Below are 11,085 nucleotides of genomic sequence, written 5' to 3'. Positions count from 1 at the left end.
TGGGGAGGTGGGGAAACGGGGCTTTTCTCCACTGGTCCCTTCTCTTCAATGCAGCCTCAGGACCTGATCTTGAGCGCATTGAAATCTGTGCAAGCATCAGGCCCTGCTGTGTTTTTTTGGGGTTTTTTTTGGGGTGGGGGGTTATTTTTAAACCCGATCCCCCCCTCTATGAACCTCATACGCTTGACCCAAAATATGGGATCTACAGCACTGCCTATTCGGGGGGTCGCGAACATTTAGCACTTCTGGAGTCAGGAGACATTTTAGTCTTTGGGAAAAAAAAATATATATATGTATGAATCGTTATATACACACACACAGTCTAGCATATAGTTCTTCCCAAATCTTAACCCGTTGTCAAAGCCTTAACCCACCAAGTGAGTCTCATGTGCGGGCTGGAAAGCGCTGCTCTGCTATGAGCTTAGCATCCGGGGGCACCCCAAGATCCAGGGGAGCACGACTGAGCTCATTCAGCCACACAGAAAAACTCTCCCCAAACAGCCTGACTTCTGAACGCTTATGCCTTGCTTTGTTACAAAACATTAAGCGATCTTACTAAAGCGTTGGAACCAGTCCTGCAGATACTGTTTCCCACCCACCTACCCAGCTCTTTTGCAAGGCGGGTTGGAAAAAGGAATGACAATCCATCGTTTCCCCATGTCCTTCCCCAGCCCGGTCTGCAATGCAGTATTTTTTGCAGTAGATGTCGCTTCTAATAAGTAAATAACCTGTCCTCTGAAGTTTTCATTAAAAAGATATGGTACTTTGAAGGGGTGGGAGGAAGCGGGGTGGACTGTACATTATTAATGGCTCGAGACGATTTCCCTTACTTTTCATTAATTGTCTGAAGTGATTCCCCCCCCTTTTTTTCAGTTCAATGACCTCAGTGCAAATCAACCCAGGAGATCCAGCCAAATGACTGGCAAATTTTTGTGAATGGAATACTCAGTGACTGGAAGATGACGTAATTTGAGAGCTTGGAGTCTCAAACTCAGTTGCGGATTGGTTGCGTTTTGCCAACAGATCATGCGATTGGCTGGCGGGGGCTGGGCGAACGCCTACACACTTTTTCCCTGGCGGTAGATATAAAAGGGAGTACTCGGGCATTGAACAGCATCACGATTTAGAAACATATATTGAGGAAACTCCCAGCACATTTTACTGTTTCTTAAGAAGCTTTGCATTGCAAGGTAAGTGTGGGTTTCTGTCTTTTAAAATTTAGAGTTTGCTAAGTCTTCTTCACCGCAGCTGAATTTGCAAGGCTTGCCTGTGATCTAAGGCAGGATTTGATGCTCAGTTACAGCTAGTGATGCTTTATTCTATTACAGTTTGTTCTGCCTGTGCTTTCAGAGAGGGTCTCATTTACAACTGGTTGGATTGTATATGGGGCTGCTAAGTTCCTCATTACAGGCTTCCTTAAAAAACAGGTGAACAAAAGCCATGCAGAAGCCAGTAAAATTATCCACTTATAGCGCTTATAATATTTGTAAGGAAATGAGAATGTACATCTTATTACATTTTCCAGGGAACAAACAAACCAGCCTCTTTTACATGATTAGGTTGAAGAGCTTATTTTCTTTTCTAATTATCTTAAGCTTCTCATAAGATCTGTTGTGAAATGGTAATATAAAATTTGTATGTAAATTCCAATCCTATGAAGGTCTGGAAAATGAGATCCTACATTTTATGTTAGCCAACAATATATGTGGCAGGTAATAATGGGTTGAAATTAGGTTAAATATACTTTATTTAAAGGTGGGTGGCAGAGACAAATTCTTTAAAATATAATCATTTTTTATTTTTATCCTTTGAATCAAGTTTTCTTCTGACTGACTCATTCTGTTAGTCTGCGATTTGAGATTATTTGGTAAAATTAAATCATCCAGTTTTTCTAATCTTATCTAATGTGCATTTGACAGGGGATATTAGTGCGTCAATTAGATCAAGAAATGAGCACTCCTTAATGTAATTGTGCTTACTGTTAAATACTGTAAAATTAAATACTGCACATATTCAAATTAGTCTACAGAACATGGCCATGGAATATGTTGATATCTGAATTACTTTTGTGTTTTTTCTTGACATGTGCTATCCTTGACAGGCTATTTTGTCCAACTGATATTTGACACATTAAACACATAAAATGATATGTAATTCTCTAGCTATAGTCAGATATTCAATGCCAGTTTGAAGATGTGTCTGCATTAACTTTACAGAATTATAATACTGAAAAACGCCAAGGAGTACAATTCAAACACATATAGTTATCCTAAGATATTTGAAAAAAATAAGAAGATAAAAATAGAAGGTCAATAGCCAAGACAAATTCAAAGATAATGATTAAAAAAGCAATAAAAAACCCAATGAGTTAGTGTGAAGTTTTGTATGTAGAGAAAGATGTACTCTTAAGTACATCTGATAGAATTGAGGGGGTTTGAAAATGGCCACTGATGTAACTCTTTGTTATAGAGAGGACATTATGGTTATGCTGAAGATTTCATCTTTCCTTGCTGTTTATGCCTTGGTTGTTTGCCAGATGGATAGTTTCCAGGCAGCCCCACTCAGGTAAGAAGCAGAGAGCTGTGGACGTTTATGAATTTCAAGGTACTTTATCTGAACAGTGTAGTGATATTTAGTATTTCTTACTGCTTTAGATAGGACATGGGTTATGGTAAAGTGAAAAAAATCCCTAGATCTTGTAAGTTTGAGTTATATATTTGCAAACACATGATAGATTACTTATCTAACATGTGAAGAGGTAATATAAGTTAAAATCAAGTCAAAGCTACTCAAGTCTGTCAGTTAAAGACACTCTGGTAATAAGGAAGAATGCATAAAAGAGCTCTTCCATCTATCTCATCCTATACAAGATTCCCTGCAAGAGCCAGGATTATATTCATGCAGTATCACTTGTCTCCACCTAGACCTGGCTTAGAGTCTATGACAGATCGAGTGACACTCAGTGATTACGAAGCTCGGAGGTTATTAAATGCATTGGTGAAAGAATTCGTACAGATGACAGTAGAAGACCTGGAAAAAGTGACTGAAGGGAATAGGTAAGGACTGCAGCCCTGGGGATATGTGCAAGGCACTGGGGAAATTGGACGCCTGTGTGTATTTGATTTCTCAACAAGAGCAACCTCAGCAGATGCTCGGACAGGCTAAGACTTACCTCTCACCTGGGACTGTGGATGACTTTATACAATATTTGAAAAGGGACAATATTACAGAGCTGTTTCTCATGTCAATATCAGGAGAATGGTTTCCACCTAGTTAACCTGCTTCTATCTGTTTTTCACAACTGAAAGAAAATAAAAAAGCCATTGGAGGGCGAGTTGAACTTGAAAGGGGTTGTGTTAAAATATGACAGCAAGAGGTATGTTTAATGGTGGAAGTGCTGAGGGCTGTTTAATCACTCTTGAATTCTCTGTCGTGAAAATGCATGCTATTGTAAGGCATGGACAGCCATTGGCAGAAGTTGGGGCTTTCCCCTTAATGCACGTAGCACCATCCTTTCCCAGAAAGCCAAGGCATGCAAGTATAAATTTGCATTATCCTTAATGAACTCCTATTGCAAGGCATGATGATGAATGAGAAACTGAACAGCATGTTGGATACACTGAAAGAGAAGTTTCCTGTTTTTTAACTGCTAGCATCTTGCCTTCTAAGTGCTAATATCTAAAAAGCTAAGTGACTTGCTTGTTCAACAAAACAATATTAATTTAATCCACGATAAATTGCGTGCCCTTTCTGATGTACTTCCCCTTGTATGGACCCCCCTCTTGCATGAAATGAGTGTACGGGGGAGGTTTTTCTATTTTTCTTTTTTGTCTTCTAGCTACAGTTAGTCATCTAGGAATGTAATGCATGACTGTGCATGGTTTATATTACTTTTTTTTGGCATGTGTTTTTTTTTTTTTTCCCTCCTGCAGCCTGGATAGACCTATTTCCAAACGCTGTGCCAGTCTGAGTACTTGTGTACTGGGCAAACTGTCTCAAGAATTGCACAAATTGCAAACTTACCCTCGTACTGACGTCGGGGCTGGAACTCCTGGCAAGAAAAGGAATGTGCTGAATGACCTGGAAAATGAGCGCTATGCAAATTATGGGGAATCCCTAGGAAACAACTAGACATGCTTATTTCTACCCTTTTTTTTTAACTTGATGCATGTGGATCTAACCTTGATTGCTAACTTTACTATGTTCTTTTGAATCTGTTTTCGACAGAGAATATTTGAGATGGACTTTCAGTTAGGAAGATAAAGAACATAACATACTAAGTTAGAAATAGCAAGCATATGCCAAATAAAATAAATACGAATGAACAGCACTGCTTTAAGATTTCAAATGATTTTCTTAGACATTTATTTAAAAAAACTCTAAATGAAGCTTTTCATTTCTGGCTACTTCATGTACAAATAAACTCTTCTTTCATGCCTGCTCATGCACTTGTTCAATAAACCTATTTTTCTATAAGGATTAGGTCTGTTGTTTTAATTTTTTGTTTTGGCATCTGAGATTGCTAGAGAAATCCATCTTCAGGAATGTCAATACAATGCAGAAGTTGTATAGTAAGTTAATTTAAGAATAGTAGAACACTTTTGCTAAGTGCATATATAAAGGCATAACTCTCAGACAGTTTAGAATTATTTCAATAGGTAGGTATGTGTAAAAAAACACACCATCTTTTTCTAGTAAAACAGTTTTTGTGGACCCTTTTAAGTCTTTGACATGGCAAAGGATTCAACCGCATGCCTTAAGTAGTTAGCAAAATACTAGAAATATAATCCAGTTTAAAACTATGTTCTCATTGAAGTCATCCAGGTAAGAAATCTTATATTCTTCTTTTATTTTATTTAGAACTAGTTACATTAAATTTCTTCATGCTGATGCATTGGCTATCTGAATAACTTTGTGACACCATGTTTGCCTCTTTACCCATTTTTAAAATCTTTCCATATATATTTCTTAAACAGAGACCTGTTAAAAAAAGATTGTACTGTTGCCAATGATGTTTCTTCTTGCCGATTTAAGAACTCTGTTCTAATGAAGTCCTAACTTGAGCAACATTCCCGTTCATTTCAGTAGGACATTAACTTGAACAAAAAATAAGAAGAATTAATGTATATAAAGACCCAAATCCAGTAAAAAAAAAATTAACTGTATGCCTTGATTTAAGCAAGTGGGTAGTCCTATTGAAGTCAATGGGATTATTCTTGTTTAATGGTTTTGCTGGATCAGAAAAAAAACAGTCAAATACATACAATAGACACAATTTTAATGTAAGTGCAGTTCAACTCTGAAATGTAACCCCACTCCCCCAAATAGATCCCTTTTTTAACCAACAGATTTATTTGTTGGGTGAACTCCTGACCCTACTGAACTCAAGTCTACTCAAGACTTCATTTTTGCTCAGGAAGAGCAGGATCATACACCTTACAGTTGTTCAGAGGACTAGGTGCTGAACTGGGTAGCTAAAATATGTTTTTGTTACTTTATGCCATTATTATTGCAGGACTTAAGGAGCACAGCTTAGCTAGATGTTCTTCCTCTTTGTCTATCACCAACAGACTTGTGTACATTTTATTATTTTGTTATTTGCTGGAGGTAATGGAGTTGGCAAGTGAAACCAAGGCATCCTTTGGTATACAGAACCTTTATTGTTGGGGTGCATAAGAAAGAAAGTGTCATTTTCTTTCACGAAGTGGTTTAGTCTGCCAGCCTGGTAGAATAAATGCATGTTATTAACCCATAAACTGAACATACTAGCACACTAGGAAGTCCTTAAGACATAATGAGCAGACTCTCTGAATCACATTTTTTGTAGAAACATTTTTCTAAGTAAAACCTTACCTTACTGATTTAAATTTAATTTTATTTGAATCTCTGATATATTCTTTAGGTAATTTTCATCTTCTTCTTTTTTTCTTTGAAAAGCAGTGTAACAGCACAGAAGAGGGCTTGCAATACAGCAACCTGTGTGACCCATCGTCTGGCAGACTTCCTGAGCAGATCAGGAGCAGTTGGGAAGAACAACTTTGTACCTACCAACGTGGGATCTAAAGCTTTTGGCAGGCGAAGGAGAGACATTCAGATATAAAACATGGAATGACACCAGGAATATGGTAAACACACTACAATATACATGATATTGATAGGCATTTCTTGGTAAAGTTATCTGTAGTGTGTCAGTTGTGGTTTGAATGACAAATAGGCTTATGATGACTCACTTTTTGATCATAAACAAAGAATGGCTAACTCGAATGTATGATACAATTCCAATTGTGCATTATTTAAACTTTGTAAAAGGAGAGCTTGCAGTGGATGTACTACTTAAATAATCAGTTGCAATGTGTGTCCCATTTATAAAACAAAGCTGTGTTGTTCAAGTAATAGTCTTAATCAGTGGATATGTGTTATGACAGTATTAACATTTCAGTATCAGAATTTTGTTAATTCTGGATTTACTTTTTTTCAGATTGCCATGAAACTGAAATAAATCAACTCCTTTTGATTTCTTATGAACGCAACTTGCAACTCTTCTCCATAAATCAAGGCCAAATAAAGTTTCATTTTGCATCCTTCTAGTATTTAAAAATGTTTTGTTTAAAACAAAGTACTTCTGTTACGTATATTAAAAGAGAATCTAATTATTCAAGTTAAATTATTGTATATTCTTTTTATATGCAATTATATTTCAAATAAAATGTGACAGCATCTATTATTTATTTCTCTTCTAGCATATCTGTGATCCATGCTATTTATCTTGGCAATACTGCCAAATCTCGGGGATTACATTAAGTTGCTGCCTCTCAAGGCATATCTGTAAAATATGGTGTGCTGTGCCTTGATGTAAAACATTTAACTAACATAATTGTACAGTATGTTTAAAAAACACTTCAATATTGTATCATTTGTGAATTTGCGCAAAATTAAAGTATTTTAGATACACTTGGATTGAGAAACTGATTTTTCATTTTTGTTAGTTTATTATGTAGCTTTTTGAAACATCTGGCCTTAGCCCAACATGAACTCTAGACTAGATAGTTCCAGTATGGCCCTTCCTAGTTTTATCTGAATATAGTTTCTAAAATGGTTTTTGAGAGTTAAAGCTGATTGTTCAAAATACAGAAAAAATCCTTTTGATATATATATATTTACAAGCCAGTAGTATAGAAATACTCACAAATAGACTCCCCCATCCAGCAAATATTTTGGAAATGATAAGAACATGCATCCTAATATATATAGCAAAAGACAACACATCTTTGTAGAGTTTGTTTTACACAAACTACAAATTGTTTTGTAGATTGACAAAGGCAAGAGGATGTGAATTCAAATAATCTGAAAGAGAGAGTGAATCAGTTGAGAGAAAGATGATAAAGGATCTGCAGAGATGTTCTTCTGTTAAGGACTGCTGACAGTGTCATTTTAGGGACCAAGATTTGATATGATGGAGAAGATAGAGTGAGGCTGAAAAAAAATCCATTAATAGTTTTAAATCTGAGAACAACTTTTAATCAATGCTACCACCTTTTTCCTAGAAACTGGTGCCTTTTCAATAAAATGACTGCATCAGAAACCTTCCTGAGATTATTCTGTGTTGCACTGGTGGCATAATCAGACCCTAAATCTGGACCCCTTTGTCAATCCAATCAGGTTGTAGAACAGATGCTAAGGCTGTTATGTCACTATCCTGTCACTATAGCTGTAGTGAAACAGACTGTGTTGGGTGGAAAGGCTTTGTGGTAAGGACACTCCATTGTCATGTCATGTTTTGGCTTTGTTTTTTTCCCTTTGGGAATATTTGCTGCCTGTATAAATTAGAGCATTCCTAAGTCTGCATGAAAGATCCTTCTCCCACACAGCCCTCTCAGGTGGGAGTTAAATAGTACAGAAAGCAGTGGGTAACTATATGTTTGAAGCAAACCATTCCTCTATAAATATGGTGCTCAATACATTTTCCCTTAGCTAAATACAAAAAAAAATATTACCACAATAATCTGGAATGCTATAGTCTCTAGAATTCGGTTTTAAGTTGTACCCATGTGAATTAGCCCACAGGGCTTTGCAATGATAAGTCTGATCCTGGCAGTGCAACCACATAGGAGAACATGTTTGTTATTTTAGCAATAGTCTGTGCATAACTCTGGACACTAAAATCATTTTACTTATACCTGTGATTCTCAACCAGGGTGCCATGGCATACTGGACAGCATGGGATTCTTTCAAGGGTGCTGATGGTATTACATAATATTAGCATTGTTATGTGTAGAAATATGCTTCACAAAATAGATCCAGAGATTTCAAATAGGAATTCATAGCATTAAAAATATTGTGACCTGTTGTGGTCTTTCTTAGTTCTTTGCAATAGAAGAATTATTCTATGACTCTTTCGAAAGTCAAAAGACAAGTGAAAATTAAGAGCTGGCATTTTCCCAGGGTGCCTAGGGTCTAATGAGAGGTGCTTTGTATCTGTAAAGCTTGAGAAACACTGACTTAATCCTGGTTTCTTGAAATAATAATGTCTATCCCCTGTTTGGTTAGAAAACAATATGGCTGTTCTGCCTGGATAACTGCTGGAGTTTAGGAGTAAGATTAATTTGAATGTGCCATTAATAATTTGTTTTTCAAACTGGGAACAACCCAGATCTCTTAAAAACAGACTAGCTAATTGCCCCTTAACAATGGGTGGGAGTGGGAGGGGGCTGGGATGGAGTGCCGTCACCTAACGGCCCATGCTACTGCTGTTTTGCCTCTTGCAGGGAGCAGGGTGGAGGAACTGAGGCCAACGCTGCTGGCCCCAGCTTCTCCACCCCCTGTCCAGTCCTTGGCACTGCTTGCAGGGAGCGGGGTGGGGAAGACTGCTGGCCTCAGCTCGCCCACTCTGCCCAGTCTTCCTCACTGCTTTGGAATCATGGTGGCGCTCCCCCATGCTTGAAGCACTCTCATTGGCTGTTTCCGTCAGTCAATCAGAGTGCAAATAAAGCATTACTTAAGGACAGACAGACAGACAGACTTAGGCTTTTCTAGTATTAGAATGGAGGCTCAGATTAATTCATTGTGTAGTTTAATTTTTTCCATAATTTTATCATAGAAACTAGAATTGGGGAAAAAAAGGAGTCTTTGGTTTAAAGTTAGCAACTGGTCATTCCTGGAGAATGGAGATGGGGTTGCTGGACTAGTGGGTCAGAGTTCTGCAAGAGTATGCAGCATTCTGAGGGGGTTTTTGATGTATGTTTTGCTGGTGAGTCTTACTCACATGTTCAGGGTTAAACTGCATGCCAAATTTAGGGTCAGGAGGGAATTTACCAAGGTCAGATTGGCAGGGACTTTGGGTCCTTTTCACTTCCCTCTGCAGGGTGTAGGACAGATCACCTGCCTGGGCACAACCCTGCCCGATCAATTCCTTGCTGTAACAGATTTGTCAGACACTGATGGCACTTCAGTCTCACCTGTTCTCTGTCTCCTGAGGATTGAAATTCTTGGGTCTAAACCAAAGTCTTGGTCTGCACACAGGAGTAATTGGGTATAATTTCATAGAATTGTAGAAAAATAGGGCTGAAAGTGATCTCAAGAGGTTACCTAGTCTAACCCCCTGCTCACAGTAGGATAGTCCTTAACTAAACCATCCCAGTCAAGTATTTGAATTTAATGGTCTGTGATATATAGGAAGTTAGATTATATGAATTTAAGGACATTTTAGCCTCAGAAACCATAACATTTGGGGGAGCGGGGAAAGATAAGTCTTGCTTGTATGAGCCAGATTCATCTCCTTTCCCCACAACTGTAACTTCTAGCCCTATTAGACACTACCAACCCTCATGTCCTCTTCAGTCCAACAGGGTTAGGACATTTTCCCACTATTATCCAAAGATGTTCCTCCAGTCATGGATTCTATGCAAGACAGGGAAACCCTGTGAATTTAAATTGAAGGTCATCTTCAATAAGAGATGGTCAAGAATTTCTGCACAGTCTGTAATAACCCCCTTCTAACATGGGATTTCTCAAGATGCTAATGTTAGCCCATCTCTGTAGACTTTCAAAGCCAGCACTTCTAAGTTTTTTTAAAATGTCCTGGACCTTAAGAATGAATGAAAAGATTGTGTAGTGACTTTCTGTTCCTTTTGTGTAATGATCATGGTCTGATGAAAAGAGAACTTCAGGTTTGTATGCCAGGTTCTTTATTGTGATAAAATATCCTGGCACTCTTTATTCAGTTCTAGATCTGTCCATGCTTCACCTTTCTATGTGCAAAGTCATTTCAGAATGGAAACCTTTAAGTTCCTTTTTTAATTCAGTAACTTCATGTTCCTTCTTTTTAGTGCTCTGGTTGCAGGGAATAGAAATGACAAGTTTTAATTTCACCCTTATTTTCTTAGGGAGAAATATTTAACCTGATATCTCCGGAACTAACTGCTTTTTATTATTTTTTTTGCTTTCTCTATTTCCTTATAGCAATTGTCAGTGTGGCTTAAGAAGCAATGTCAATGCAATTTACCTGGTCTGCCTAAAAAGAAGAATGACAATATATGAAGAATGTAATGCACCATGAGAGCTGAAGAAAGTGAGAAACTATTTCTGTGACTTGCAAGAGATGATAGGAAAAAATGACAACTGGTTCCCCTTCAATTCTCCTCCTCACAAATGCACCAGAACATAAACCCCAAGGGACTAGCACTTCCCAAATCAGAGGAAATGTCCATTTGGAAATGGCCAAATGTCCATTGGTATCGATAGACTTCTGTGAAAAAGGAACACAAACTTGATGGGATGCTTGTGGATTATTTTGATTATTTGACTTCATGATCAACTTGAATAAAATCTTGGCTTGGTTTTCATTACTGTCTTTCTTGATAAAGCTAAAAAAGGCTTAGCTTTTAAAAAACCCAAAATTGCCATCCTACATGGAAATGTATTTAGAAATTAGCATTTAATAAGGAAATATACAGTTTTGGAGTGTACAGTTTCATTTCTTAATAACATTTTTATTTCATTTTTTGTATTTAAGCAGTGCTGAAAGTGGACAGAGAACAAAATGCTAGCACAGTTTAAATGAGAAATAGCATGTTTATGGTATGTAGT

General features: G+C 37.5%; 1 protein-coding gene across 3 annotated transcripts; it reads left to right on the top strand.

The window, feature by feature from the left end:
• The first annotated feature begins 913 nt into the window (after nt 1-913).
• CALCB (calcitonin related polypeptide beta) lies at nt 914-7,013 on the top strand. Of its 3 annotated transcripts, none has more exons than XM_019552355.1 (5): nt 914-1,190; nt 2,470-2,565; nt 2,925-3,056; nt 5,941-6,125; nt 6,479-7,013. In XM_019552355.1, the coding sequence occupies exons 2-4, from the start codon at nt 2,480-2,482 to the stop codon at nt 6,098-6,100; spliced, it is 378 nt and encodes a 125-aa protein (XP_019407900.1). In that variant the 5' UTR covers nt 914-1,190; nt 2,470-2,479; the 3' UTR covers nt 6,101-6,125; nt 6,479-7,013. The 3 variants fall into 3 exon arrangements, with proteins under 3 accessions (XP_019407900.1, XP_019407899.1, XP_019407898.1); XM_019552354.1 differs by having other exon boundaries at nt 915-1,190; nt 5,938-6,125; nt 6,479-7,008; XM_019552353.1 differs by lacking the exons at nt 5,941-6,125; nt 6,479-7,013 and adding an exon at nt 3,933-4,370 and having other exon boundaries at nt 920-1,190.
• Nucleotides 7,014-11,085: the final 4,072 nt, after the last annotated feature.

The sequence above is a fragment of the Crocodylus porosus genome, unplaced genomic scaffold, assembly GCF_001723895.1.
Source record: "Crocodylus porosus isolate Cpor-Errol unplaced genomic scaffold, CroPor_comp1, whole genome shotgun sequence".
In the NCBI taxonomy this organism is placed as follows: domain Eukaryota; kingdom Metazoa; phylum Chordata; order Crocodylia; family Crocodylidae; genus Crocodylus; species Crocodylus porosus.
This window is presented reverse-complemented; position numbering and strand designations above follow the sequence as displayed.